Genomic DNA, 15,685 nt, shown 5'->3' with positions numbered 1-15,685 from the left:
ACAATAGGCTACCAGCCGGTCTGACACATCTCGCATTGTGTGTGACAAGATGGCCCCTAAACCATAAGGTGAAGCATCACGTTATTGTGAGTGGTTTATGGAGATCATAAGGCACAAACATGCGGAAAGTGAAGAGCAGGTTTTTGGAATCCTGGAAGGCCTGATCGCATTCACTGCTCAAACACTAGGGTCCGTTTGACTCAAAAAGCTAATGCAGTGGGTGTAAGATATGGGTAAACCATGGAAGAGAACGGTGGTAATAGTTAAAGAAACCCAGGTATGATCAAAGTTGTGATGCATTTTGTGGTTTAGGAGCTTCTTACAAGGCCTTGACCTTGCAATCAGCAGTATATAGACCATGACAATCTACAACATGACCACAAAATTCTAATTTGTCACGCATGAAAGCACAATTCTCTAAGTTGGCCATTAACTCATAGGCCATTAGTCGCTGTAGTACCCTCTGTACATTGTGTCTACATTCTTCCTCCATCCTGCCTGTGATTAACATGTTATGTAAAAGACAGACACAGGGCTGTAATCCAGGGTGGTTATAAACTGTATAACTTAATTGTATAATTTATAACTGTAATTTGAAACTGACAGTTCTTACTCTTCCTGACAAGCTGGAACTGATGCTGTATCCAGCTGCACGGGTCTGTAGCAGAAGTTATGCTTTCTTAGCTGCTCTGGTCTGTAGCTGATGTCTGAATTCTTGTTCTTGTCACTGACACACTATAAACACATCACACTAACAGTCTTAGGATGGCTGCACTACTGCTAGTTCTCTGCAAGCTCCACCAACTTGATGACATGTTGTATGGAAGCTTCAATGTGCCATTCAAACAAACCAGTAAGTAAGCAAACCACCACAAAATCCACATTTTATCTGGAGAGAACTGTGGAATACACAAGGAGCAGCACATTGTAGACCACGGGACTAGAAGATAAATCTGCTTGGCTGAAAACTCCTTGTCTATCCCTCTGTCCTTCATAGGCACTCCGAGGAGGAAATAGGTCTCAGATCAGTTAGAGAACCCATTTTAACAATGCGTACATCAGCACTTCAGAATTCACCTCACTCCATCTTGGAGGCAAAAAATAACTAAGGATTCAGAGTAAGTGGGAGGGATTTAAAGCTTTTGTATGTTGGGGATTTTTTGCCTTCTCCTAGTGGACTGGAGAGTATTTCCCACAATTACTATGTTGTGGACTCTCACCATCTTAAGAAAGAAATGCAAAAATCTGAGGTGGGAAAGATTAAAGGGTTGTTGGTGTTTTATGTGGAATATAGCTAATTTATAGTTTTCTTATAATACAGAAGGAACATAATTAGAGGCTGGTGAATGAGAGGGGTGTCTTAGGACATAGTGAGTTCACTGGGGACCACGTACCATAGCATCTTATTACTGAAGACCTCTCAGGAGAAAATCTGCAGCAAAATATCACATTTCTAGTTAGTAAATAGCAATGTTGACAGAATTACCTGCAATACTGCAACACCACATACACAGTAACATACATGTTTAACACCTTCACCAAATAAGATGTATATTTACATCTTGCGGTACTTTGCCGATTGTACCGCAAGACATATATATACACGTCTTAGCTTCAGGATGGTCCAGCAGTCTTGGCTCTTAAGTTGCAGCCGAGAGCTGGAGTTCCTGAAGCTCCAGGCATCTGCCGCGTATGGAATTAGATCGGCGATCCGGTTCAAAATGAGGGCAGATGCCTCATCGTTACAGACAGTGACACTGTGTGTGTCACAGTCTGTAAATATCTTTGCTGGTGCTGGCGGGAGGGGCGGGTAGGCGGCACAGCAGCGGAGGGGGGAGGGAGTGGGAGGGCCCTACGCTACAGGAATAAAAAAATAAAGGGACAGGAAGGGATGCGGCAGCTACACTGCAGAAAATGAAATTTGGGACTGTGGGCGGCCCTAACTAATGATCTTTTGAGGGGGAGAGGTGGGAGTTATACTACTCTACAGAAAATAATAAAAAAAATATATATTTTAAAAAAAACAAAAACACGGTTTATAGGTACTGGCAGACAGCTACCTAATTAACCCCTTCACTGCCAGTAATAAAGATGTGTGGTGCGCAGCTGTAATTAGCGGCCTTCTAATTACCAAAAAGCAATGGCAACGCAATATATGTCTGCTATTTCTGAACAAAGCGGATCCCAGAGAAATTTTTATAACCATTTGTGCCATGATTGCAAAGCAGTATGTAAATAATTTCAGTGAGAAACCCAAAGTTTGTGAAAAAATAAACAATTTATTTTATTTGATGGAATTTGGCAGTGAAATGGTGGCATGAAATATATCAAAATGGGCCTAGATCAATACCTTGGGTTGTCTACTAAAAAAAATTATATAGTTTTGACAGGTAACAAACAAAACAAAAACAATGTTCTATTTCTGTTTAAATTGAGTAATAGCAAAAATGCTATATATTCTCCGGTATTTTGGGCAAGTTTTTCTCTGAAAGTCCCGGTAGTGAAGGGGGTTAAAGACATACTCTAGCCGAATAATAAAAATCTCTAATTGGCTATAGGATTTTATTGTTAAACAAAGGTTTGTTGGATACTCATGTTCACCACTCCTGATTGTCTCACAAGCTTTGTCCCGCATGATTATGAATTCTTTGTAGCTCCTGAGGACGGCTTTAACCCTTTGCAGAGGTTAAAGACACAGTTTGCACTGAGTATCCATTTAGTAATAAAATGCACAAACCAATTAGAGCATTTAATTGGTAGACTTCAATTCTAACAAAGGAAAATGGAAGAGATTATGTGAACACTGGGAAATATAATTCACTTAACACTAAAGAGTAAAGATGTTTAACATGCTCTCAGAAACGAATGTTAAGCCTTTTAAAATGTCACACACATATATATAGATGTCTGAATCCTTCACAAGATGAAACCTTACTCTATGCTTTAGCTCCATTGGGGCATGAACAAATATGATAATACTGGCACCATATGTCTGTGAACTATGGAGCTACGCTACGCTACAGATCTAACTCCAAGATAACAAGTATATATTTTGTGAAAAGATCTCAGTCTATTGTATATCTATAACACCATAACAAAGACAGAAAATGTCAGGAAGAATTAGTGGACGGTAACCTTTTAAATTATTGATGGGGAGAAAGGAGAGTCTTGTTCAATACAAAGAAAGTCAGCGAGTCAATTGATGGAGCGTCCAATACAGGAGCTAATACGATGCATCAAAAGTTAACGTTCAATGTTTTCTCACTTACCAAAGTTTGTAATTAGTGAGATGAAGAAACTTAAAGGGACGTTGTAAAGCATTAATAGAAAACTCTACTTCATTATATAATTGTATTAAACCACAAATGTGATTATTAGTTATTATGGGATCGATTACAATCCTTTAGCAAAACGTATCAAATGGTTTTCTGTAGAGAAAAAAAATTAGAAAAGGATTGTGATAGTCCCGTATGTGTTCAACTCACACAAATGGTTTAATAGTTCAACCCATGCACTACGCGTCTTCCCATGATGCTCCTGCGAAGGACACCTAGAAACAGATTGTGATGGCAGATAAGAACCATTGGCCCAACGTCTGCCCATACAAAGTATAAGCTTAATTACTTCATATAATTTGCTCCTGAACCTGCTACCCACCCCCTTCAGTTTGAGATCATCAACCTTTGTTCTGGTGTTGCTCTATTATGCGAAAAATACTTTCAGCCTCAGCTTTATTAAGCTCCTTCATATACTTGAACGCTTCTTTCATATCACCTCTTTCCCTTCTCTCCTCTAAGCCATATATATTTAGGTAATTGAGTCCTAATTTGTTAGTTTTGTTTTTATTTTTTATACCATGTCATATTTTAGTAGCCTTCCTTTGAACAGATTCCAGCTTATGTTTATACTTCTGAAGATATGGGGGTAGATTTAACAAATGGTGGGCAGACATGAGTCACTGTAGCGAATCATGTCCGCCCGACAACGATAAATGCAGACAGCATACGCTGTCGGCATTTATCATTGCACAAGCATTTCGTATCTGATCAGGATGATTGCAGTCTTAAGACCGCTGCTTCTTAACTCCTGATTCCGGTGAGCCAGAATGAGCAGAATACGCTGCTTAATAAATTAGCCCCATGGCCTCTAGAACTGTGCACAATAGTCAAGATGGGGCTTAACCAGTAATCTGAAAAAAAGCACAAGAACCATACTATTTCTGTTGCAGCAAGAAAGGCCAGTAGAATGCTTGGTTGTATAGGCAGAGTTATTTGCAATACTATGTTGCTTACCAAATCCTATATTATAAAAGACAAGAGTTTGTCTGAAGCCGTCATGCGCAGTTCAGACGAACTCTTGCAGCTGATCGCACGCGCACCCACAGGAGGGAGAGAGGGAGAGAGAGGGAGAGAGAGGGAGAGAGGGAGAGAGAGGGAGAGAGAGAGAGAGGGAGAGAGAGAGGGAGAGAGAGAGAGAGAGAGAGAGAGAGAGAGAGAGAGAGAGAGAGAGAGAGTTAAATGCAAAAAATATCACTGAACATGTGAGCAGTAATAAAATTATAGCATTAGAATGTGCTTTTAACAATTATTTGAAAAGAAAAAAAAATAATATAAGCAAATAGTTATGTTGCCCTTCTGAAAACAATAAACCAATTTGTCAAATTATTTATTAGGAACATAGATTCTGAACCACTTTAATAAAATTGTAAAACAAACGTGGAAAATAAACATTTTATTGCAGAAATCAGGGTATCTCAAAAAAATGGTAGAACAAACTTTTATTGCCAGTCTACAGAGGTTGGAACCATTTGTTTACAAATAATATCATTTAGAGAGAGAGAATTTTACATGCGTATGGCGCTACATTGGGTCTGAAGACAAGAATACAGTAAGCTACATTATTTGGAATCTAAGCCATATATCCAAACTAACAGACCTTCTAAAACAGTTTTAAAGGGATACTAAACCCACATCAAATGCAACCAAAACTTAAAGGGATACGAAATCCAAATGTTGTCTTTCATGAGTCAGATAGAGAATGCAATTTTAAGCAACTTTATTATTTTGTCCTATTATCAAATTTTCTTCATTCTCTTGGTATCTTTATTTGAAAAAGCAAGAATGAAATCTTAGAAGCTGGTCTATTTTTGGTTCAGCACCCTGGATAGTGATTGCCGATTGGTGGCTACATTTCCATTTAGCCACCAATCAGAAAACGCTACCCAGGTGCTGAACCTAAAATGGTCCGGCTCCTAAGCATACATTCCTGCTCTTCAAATAAAGATACCAAGAGAACGAAGAAAACAGTGATAATAGGAGTAAATTAGAAAGTTGCTTAAAATTGCATGTTCTATCTGAATCATGAAAGAAAACATTTGGGTTTAGTGTCCCTTTAAGTCTCAGTTGCGTTTGATGTGGCTTGATACCATTGCTATTGACTGTACAGTGAAAAATCTGCTACACACCATTTATTTTTAGGCCATATTCTTGCAATAAGACAAATCTTCTTTTAGGAAATATTTTAAACTATCAATATTTCTTAATGATACACACCAATTTATACGGAAAATTCTTTAATTAAAATGTATTACTTGCACACCAGAAATTCATTTTATTTGTAGTAAATATTTTTTTTTAACATATTTGGTAGGTTGACAACAGTATGTTCGACATTTACATTTCTCTGCACATAAAAAAGTAACTTTTCTTAATATCCCAACCTTAACAATTTTATTTTTTTTAAGTGGTAATCACAATCGCACTATATACTACAAAACGTTGTAACTTTACTATAACCTGAGGTTTTGGAAATGCCATCTTTAAGGGACACAAAATTATTATAGTTCTTTCAAGAAAAATAATAATATTTTGTATAATATTTTAAGAAAAAGTTTTGATAGCAGTTACATTTGGCTGTGTGTGTTCTCCAGTTAAATCACATTATTTTACTTTGAATATAAAGGTCTTCTGTTTACTACACCAGGCATAATTCAGCAAAATTCACACAAGATCTGGTGCAAAATAAATTAAGATTAAAATCCTCTAATCAGCATTGCTATGTTTACAACTGGAATAAGATTTAATCCTAATTTATTCAAAGCAAATCCGTAAATTCATTTTCCAAACATATTCTTCATTAGAACTAACTGTAGTTCTACAGGTTGTTATCCCTTTAAGAAGATGGCAAGGCACAGATGATTTGAGCAGGTAACCCCTAGGCAAATGTCTGGCGACTGAAGAGGTCAAGGGTGACGGCACTAAGGAATGCTGGGATGCTGTGCTGGTGATGAAGGTGTAGATCAATTAAGTCACGCAGGGTCAGTGAGAATTCCGTCTCCAGCAGTTGCATCTTCCCACCGGAGGAGCTGGAGGTCTGCGGAAAAAAAAAAAAAGGAAAAAAAAGCCTTAAACTGATTTCTTGATGAGCAGAATAAATTGAGTTCTCTGAAGCCAAGTCATTCAACGTCTGTCAGTTTCTCTACAAGGTAGAATAATGGTGTCTCAGAGGAATCCTATATACCCTGGCTCTAGTATTACTTGATGACATCAACACAGCTTACACAACCATAAAAACCCGTCTGCTATGTAATTCTGTGCGCAAATCCCTGCAAATTGCTAAAACAATGAGAGTGAGCCACTTATAAATGTATACTGGTGAAATAACATTTTGCCTTTTAGATTTAATATATAGGGCATGGGAAAAGTAACAAAGTCTAAGAAGAAAACATCATTCAGAGAATGGAAACAAATTCATGGTTGTGGCCTTAAAGGGACAATAAAGAATAAATGCATAAGCATAGTATTGAGGTTATTCCCCGCCTCCTTCTACTCATGGGTGCTGCCATGTTGAAATCTATCTTCCTCTGCTTCAGATACCTGCAGTGTAACTTAGGTTCCAAAATGGTGACACCTTTGATTAGAGGGAGGTGCTTAGGTGTTTAGTGTCCCTTTAAAAATGTTATGAAAATCCCTTTTAGTGAAAGGGTGATCTCTCACTCGATATATATAGATAAAGATAGGTGTATTGGATAGATAGATACAATTGATAGATATACACACATGAAAATAATAGACTAGACCGTGCTCAAAACAATACTGTTTAATATAAATTATATATTTATTAAAATATATATTAACGTCAGGGCATTTTATGTGGGGTACTCAACGGTACTAACACCACCTTTGCCATCTCATAACAGCTAATATCTGTAATCATCATGTAAATACTCTAGTTTTCACAAAATACATCAGACATTGCAAATAACGTTGTCTCTTTGCTTTTCTCAAAGTTATTGAGCACAATATATCAATCAATAATCAGTGAGTATCGGCACATTTTTTTTTTTTTTTACAAAAAGCACTGGTATAGTGCATGCAAATAGGCTTGTCGTGTGATTATCAGCTCATACGCACCCCTTAGCAAGTTGCATTCACAACCAGGACCAAAAATGTGAATCTCATATTTATTTTAAAATATGTAATAAAATGTTTAAAAACAATCAAATCAACAAAGGACTTATAGGGACATAAAAACCCATTTTTTTTCCTTTTGTGATTTAGAAAGAGCATACTATTTTAACCACATTTCCTATGTACTTCTATTATCTAATTTGCTTCATTCTCTTAATATCCTTTGTTGAACATCTAAATAGGCTGAGCAGCTGCGGATTGGTGGCTGCACATAGATGCCTCTTGTGAATGGCTTACCCATGGCATTGCTATTTCTTCAACAAAGGATATGTGAAAAATTAAGCAAATTAAATAATAGAAGTAAATTAGAATGTTGTTTAAAATTATGTTCTCTATCTGAACAATGAAAGAAACATTTTGGGTTTCATTTCCCTTTAAATACACCATATGCCCAATTCTCAGGATAACCTTCTAGCTATGATACAGTCTCCATTAAACTTGCTAAGGGGTGGCTACGTATGAGACGGTAATCATACGCCAAGCCTATTATACAGAGCTGGTTAGGCTCTGGTTCATGGGAGTACAAATTTGTCTCTCTTCTATTATTCTGGAAAAGATTGTGACAGTACTAAACTATTCTTTTTTTCGCCCTTTTATTTTTGAGAACAAACAACACGGAGAAGACATCAGGATTTGGGACTTTATAGTTGTACATATACTTTTATCACATTGTTTATTTTTTATTTGTTTTACTGTGACTTGTATATATTATTTTTCACTTTTTTATTCACTAAATATAATATGTAAAACTCTTCCACAGTGACTGACAATGAACTTTAAAAAGCTGGTATCACAAGATTTTTGATAATTCCAAAAGAGCATGGAATTATTAACAACTTTCCAAATTACTTCTATTATAAAAATAGCTTCATTCTTTTGGTATCCTTTGTAAAAGGAGCAGCAGTGCACTACTGGGAACCAGCTGAATACATTGTGTGAGCCAATGGCAAGAGGCATATTTATGTGCAGCCAACAATCTGCAGCTCTGTCCCAGTAGTGCATTGCTGCTCCTGAGACTACCTAAGTATATTTTCAACAAAGGATAACAAGCAAATAAAGCAAATTAGATCAAAGTTAAATGGAAAACTGTTTAAAATTGTATGTTTTATCTCAATAATAAAAGAAAAAAATGGGTTTCATGTCCCTTTAAAGAGATGTTAAACAGTCTGTTTCATTGTTGTAATAAATAAAAACACTAAGCTGTGTCTTATACTTAATAGAAATAATTGGAATATGTATTATTCATCTTTTCCCCCTACATTTGTGCAGTGTCCTTTACTTCCTGTCACAGCCCTACAAGGAGGAGGGGCATCTGCAGGAAGGTTTATCATAGCCTGATGTCATTAAACGTCTAGGCTGGTTACTATTAAAGGGACAGTCTACACCAGAATTTTTATTGTTTTAAAAGATAGATAATCCCTTTATTACCCATTCCCCAGTTTTGCATAACCAACACAGTTATAATAATATACTTTTAACCTCTGTGATTATCTTGTATCTAAGCCTCTGCAAACTGCCCCTTTATTTCAGTTCCTTTGACAGACTTGCAGTTTAGCCAATCAGTGCCTGCTCCCAGATAACTTCACGTGCACGAGCACAGTGTTATCTATATGAAATATGTGAACTAACACCCTCTGGTGAAAAACTGTTAAAATGCATTCTGAAAAGAGGTGGTCTTCAAGGTCTAAGAAATTAGCATATGAACCTAAGAATACTAAGAGAACAAAGCAAAATTGGTGATAAAAGTAAATATAAATAAAATTGGTGATAAAAGTAAATTGGAAAATTGTTTAAAATTACATGCTCTATCTGAATCATGAAAGTTTATTTTGGCCTAGACTGTCCCTTTAAGTGAATAGACTAGATAACAGTGGGTCAAGACTTGCTCATGCCTAGATCAGTCAGAATGTAACCTTATTTTGAAAGATGTCAGTTCCCATATCGCACTGGGAACAGGGCTACACAGAGTTTCTAAGTGCTCATTATTCAAGTAAACAAGTAAGTTGTTTGCTGTTTTTTACACAATCCGTTTCTTTTTAGGTTTACTTTGATATAACATATTTGTTTTTACAGAATGAGCAGTTTAATATCCCTTTAAACCAGCGTTTCCCAACTCGCAGGGCTCTTAACAGGCCAGAGTTTCATTATATCTTAACTAGACCACAGGTGAAATAATCAGCTGATGCTTGAGAGCAGGTTAGTAACCATGGTAACTGATCAGCTGATTACTTCACCTATGCTCTAGTTCAGCTATAATGAATATCTAGCCTGTTAAAGCAGTGTTTCTCAACTGCGGCCCTCAAGTAACCCCAACAGGCCATGTTTTCATTATAGCTGAACTAGAGCACAGGTGATCAGTAACCATGGTTACTAACCTACTCTCACCCATCAGCTGATTATTTCACCTGTGCACTAGTTCAGCTATAATGAAAACCTGGCCTGTTGGGGGTACTTGAGGACCTGTGGTTGATAAACAATGGGTTAAAGGACCACTAAACCCAGTAGAATAGCATAATCAATAAATTCATAATAAATAGTCAATGTAAAAACACTTAGTTTGAATTTTCACATGATGAGTATATGTTGTCCTGACACATTTCAAAGTTAGTTACCTTTTCCTTCCTGATGCATCATGTGACTGGCATCAGCCAATCAGAAAATAAACATATGTATATCCTTTGAATCTTGCACATGCTCAGAAGGAGCGGGCACCTCAGAGAGTTAGCCTATAAAAAGGTTGCACATTTAGATAACGGAAGTGAATTGGAAAGTTGTTTAAAATTGTGTGCTCTATTTCTGAATTATGAAAGTTACATTTTGACTAGACTGTCTCTTTAAGGTTCCGAGGACTGTGTTTGGGAAACACTGCTTTAAACAAACATTTTCATTTAAAATTTGAATAAATGTTTAATTAAATGTTACGCTTTTAACTTGTGAGTGGGAGTAAGTTTATGGAATTAAGGGGGCAGTTTGGGTAGCGGTTCTAATGTATGCAAGTGCTAGAATTCCACGGATGCACAAGCACATAGCTTACCTGCTAGAATTCCACGGATGCACAAGCACATAGCTTACCTGAGTATGCTGGGTAGCAGAGTTCATCAGAGGTAACAGTACAGTAATATGCTATCATTTATTCAAAGCATTTTTTTTTTTAAACAAACGGGTATTGTCAAATTTGAAATATTTTACTTCAGTAAGACTTTTGCAGTGCACGTGCATCAACAAAAAAATGTATTTCTATTAAAAATCACCTCTGTTTCAGCCAAAGCTTTCACTGTGACAGCCTATGGAGCACTTGTATGAAGAGATTACGCCCCCTCAGGTAACGATGAGGCATAACGCTTCTTTGCTGATTCAGCACTCTAGGCAAGCACTGGATGCAGGTGCACGTGGCATACGGATGTATGCCTGTGTTTCGCATACACAATACAATCTATTACTGAAACAGCGATAGCTTTTACTTGAAGCATTTTGTGTTAATACTAGAATGACTTAGAATTGGAATTATTTTTTCCCTTTACTGTGTGTTTTCTTAGCGAAAAAAAATGCTCATTACAAAAGTGTCACAGATCATAATGTGTGGGAGTATAACAGTAATCACCAGGCGAACAATATAAGACTGTCTTTCAGACATCTATTGTTGAACTCAGATTTAACCATTTTTCCCCATTGAATGAATATATTATCAAATCTTCTAATGATACTTTGTTTTCAACAAGGTCACACAGAAATGTTACACAGATATATAGATTGATGTTAAACTAGAAACAAACAGAATGTTGGCGTGATACACAATGAATTGAAAAGCAAAAAAAAATAATTAGCATAAGGGCAATTGTTCATCAAGATCAAAGATAAGATAAATACTGCTCTATTAGTCTGACTACAGAGGAAACATGTGGAACGTCAACAACAAACACATAACTCAAATAAGAAAAGGGAAAGGAGTTTATGGAAAGAAAATGAAGGAGGAGCTGTTCGTTATAAATTAAGATCTAATGAGAAAGGAAAAGAAGATCATTTGATGACATATTAAAAATCCGCTCACATCCTCTTGCATATTATATCACGGGAAACAAGTTAAATACAAAATCATCCGTTAGGAAATTGGCACAATTCTGGCTGAATGCCTGGAGGACTCGGAGCTCCCTAGGAATGCAATAAACACAAAAGGTTTATAATTTAAGTTCTGCCAATTTTCTGCGCTACGGAGGAAATGGAAGCTACTATAATTGTTATCCAACTAAAGAGAACCAATAATCGAAATGAAAAAAGTGATGTTGACCAAATGCAGACAAAAAACTTAAATGACATTAAACTTGATTGATATTTTTATGTCCGTAAATGCTCCCGGAAAATAGAGGCTGGATCAAACTTTTTAAATAAAGTTTGAAAATACAAATGTTTTATAGTATTATTTTGCTGACCGTATCTCCTCATAACCTGCTAAATCAATAGGATCAACAGGAAAGAGCAGATGTTTGGGAACAGTTGGTTCCAATAGAGTAATACATGGGAGATCTATAAAATGATCCAAAGGAACAGTGACGTGCAGTGAGGTCAGAGGCTGGTGAGGCACTAGATATTATACGGCAGAGAAACACATATACAGAGGGCTGCAGGTACCCCCAACAGGGCAGGTTTAAATGATAGCTGAGCCAGTGCACAGGTGAAATAATCAGCTGATGGGTGAGAGCAAGTTAGTAACCACTGAGTTACTGATCAGCTGATTACTTCACCTGTGCACTGATTCAGCTATAATAAAAAACCTGGCCTGTTGGGGGTACTTGAGGACCATGGTTGAGAAATACTGCACTAAAGCACCAGCTCATTGGAAATGTATTGATTACCTGGAGAATAAAGCATGCATACTCTGCTCACTGACACCTACACACACTCTGCTCACATACATACTCACACAATTCTATGGCACAGTGCCAGTTACTAAGCAATTAGAATGATACACAATCTCTTCTCTACTCACTACTGTATTTTAAAAATAGAAATAATTTACCATACAAATTTTACACAAAGGAGAAGTTATCAATACTGCCAACACAGCTGCTGCAATATGGTGCTCAAGAAACGCACGTGCACATCCCACTTATGTATGCTCTTCAACAAAGGATACCAAAAAAATGAAGTACATAATAATAATAAAAGTAAAATAGAAAGTTTATTTATTTATTTTTTGTGTGCAATTTCTATCTGAATGATGGAAATTTAATTATGACTTTCATGTTCCTTTCAAAAACTAATTTGATTTGCTGACATGGGGCCAGTAACAGTTAATGCTAATTTTCAAAATTTAAATAACTAGAAAAGTCTATTAAAATAGCATGCTCTACCTCACTCATGAAAGTTTAATTTTAAATGTCTCCCTTTGACTATGTGTTTAACCAGTTACTTTACAGTGGTATTATTTCTAAAAATATTTAACTGCAATAATTACATATATTTTTTAAATGACTCATTATCTCCTTTTAATATAAATAAATAGCAGCACATATTAAAAACACATGATTTGTGGATTACAAGTTATCAGCAGTCTTTAAATAAATGGAGACACAGTGAAAAATAAAGATACTGCATCCTCTGACGGAACAGACATAACATATATGGAGTTTGTACCTAATTAAATCAAATAACCATGAAAAAGTGAGGCTTAGCAATATTCAATGTCAAAAACTTTAATTTAAATAATGTGGACACTGCACACTTAACTTCAAACTCTGGGTTTTAAATGATGGATTTAAATTTGAATTGACCCTTTGACTTCCTGTCAGTATTGGGTTATGCTAACTTACTGCCCCCCCCTGTTAATGAGCTGTATCTGAACACAATTTGTGAATCACAAGAGATGTAGAATACTACTTTACTCTTCTGCTTGGTGTCATCTGTTCTTAGGTTGCCTCAGCTTCCAGTTGTGTCACATGACCCTGCTCACAGCATCCTCCTTCTGATTAATCTATATATCCTTCACTTGCTAGGAGGCATTAAGAGGGGTGCCTCCTATTGGTCCCAATTGTTGCTGCTAATATATTGACAGAACACAGGTGGCGCTGCAGCACAGCTTTTCCTTTGACCCATGTACTGCAATGGAGAGAAGCGTTCCTGTACCTGCCTCTTCATAGCATTACATGGGGGGGGGGGGAATGGTCAATGTTTTAATTAAAATTTTATGAAGATTTGGCCACATATGGCAGGGTAGGCACAGCCTCCTCTGCCTCCTATGAGCGCACGTCCCTGCAAAGGAACCTCTACACTTGACACAGAAATATAGAAAGACTAGATGGACCTTCTAGTTAATACTTTCACCAAACATATTCAAAATGTTTACACATCTCTAACCATTATTTTATATCAGAAATGTCCAGGTGGCGGCCTTAGGGTGATATGCGGCTCACGGGAAAAGCAGAACTAAAAATATGTGCCATAGGTTTTGTGGCACCAGGAAAAAGCAAAACTACACATATATATTGAGATGGCAACAACCCTCTGGAGGGGAGATAAGTAGACAGAGGGTACACTGTAACCTTATCTAAATCTGTTCGCTTATATTTAGGAAATAGTAATGCGTGTTTAATAGCCATACATTTATTTGCGGCCCTCAAAGCTTTTAAAGTATAGGTCTGCGGCCCCCATGTTAGGAAGTTAGCCCCTAGACACGTGCATTCTGAGGTTTCGGTCACCTCCGAATGTGGAAGGCGGTTGCATTATTTTTGTTCCCACATTTATTCTTGTGCAACAGCAATGCACTAAATCTTGATTTGCACAGATTTTAGTGCATTGCTGTTGCACAAGAATAAATGCGGCAACGAATATAGCAGAGCGTCATCTTTAAAATTCTGGGGAGAATGAAACCTCCGAATGCACATATCTATTAGCCACCACTGTTCTTTATAATACATAGTATCAACTTAAAAATCCAACACACCTTAAGTAGACCATGTGCCTGTTATGTGATGGTTAGCGGTACTCCGACTAACATTTTATATACTGTATAACTCTCTGTATTTTTGTATACTTTTAAGTACCTCTGCAGCATTTATAAACCGTGCTCTCAGCACAATGAAATAACTTCATAGACAGGACAACCAGGATCTTTTTAGCGGGTTCACCACCCCGGCTGATTTTACTGACCACCCGGCTTAAATGTTAGCTAATATTAAAAATGCTCATTATTTATTGTGCAAATTATCATTAAATACATTTATATTAAATTGTACAATTAATTTGTGCTTTGGATTGCAGAAAATGATATAATAATATAAAATATTACACTGCCCACACCCAGCTACTATAATGCCACATAGCTGGCAAATGTTCTGTGGAGAACACGGTGTACAGTGCAAATATAGGTAAAAAAAACACATATTTGTATTCAGGGAAGTGATGTCACTCAAAGCCAAATATAAATATGTGACAAACATTTTGCTGTTCTTATTCAAGCACGATCTTAAACACTAGTGTTCTATAAACTCTCTGTGCTCTATTGATCACATAGGGCACCCAGGCTGTGGCAAAGGGACATAAAAAGTCAAAATTAAACTTTTATCATTCTGATAAAACATGCTATTTTAAGACACTATGAATACGCATCTGTTATATTTACTTTGTTCTCTCATTGGCTCACCAGATGTCTTCAGCTAGGTCCCAGTAGTGCATTGCTGCTCTAGAGCTGACTTCAACTATGTGTTTAATCCATTTGCAAGGGTTAAACACACAGTTATATGCAAGCTGTAGTGCAATAATAAAATGCTGTAACATATGAAAGCATTTTCTTTTTGCAGTGATCCCTTTAAAGGAATAAGAAATTCAAACATTTTCTCTCATGATTTAGATAGAGTATACCATTTTAAAAAAAGTTTCACATTTTTCTTCTATTATCAAATCTGTTTCCTTCTCTTATTATTCTTTGTTAAAGAGATATCTATATAAGCAGCGTGCACCTGTCTGGAGCACTATATGACAGGAAATATTGCTCTTGCTAATGTATAACATTGTTGCAAAACTGCTGCCATCTAGTAATGCAGACACATGCACACTCCTGAATTTACCATCCTGCTTTTCAACAAAGGTTAACAAGAAAGATATTAGAAGTAAATTGGAAAGTTTTTGTCAGAGTTACATAAAGGGACCGTCAAGTCCAAAATAAACTTTCATGATTCAAATAGGGAATGTAATTTGAAACAACTTTCAATTTACTTTTATCA

The 15,685-nt window shown here is 36.5% G+C and overlaps 1 protein-coding gene across 1 annotated transcript in view; it reads right to left on the bottom strand.

Moving 5' to 3' along the window:
* Positions 1-5,555: 5,555 nt before the first annotated feature.
* MAD1L1 (mitotic arrest deficient 1 like 1) overlaps positions 5,556-15,685 on the bottom strand; it is a 1,632,937-nt gene continuing 1,622,807 nt past the window's right edge. The window contains exon 18 of the mRNA XM_053695314.1: positions 5,556-6,372. Coding sequence (XP_053551289.1) covers positions 6,214-6,372 — 159 coding nt within the window. The 3' untranslated portion in view covers positions 5,556-6,213. The remainder of the gene's footprint in view (positions 6,373-15,685) is intronic.

Source organism: Bombina bombina, chromosome 11, assembly GCF_027579735.1.
Source record: "Bombina bombina isolate aBomBom1 chromosome 11, aBomBom1.pri, whole genome shotgun sequence".
NCBI lineage: Eukaryota > Metazoa > Chordata > Amphibia > Anura > Bombinatoridae > Bombina > Bombina bombina.
The sequence above is the reverse complement of the archived record's forward strand: the minus strand, read 5'-3'. Positions and strand labels throughout refer to the sequence as shown.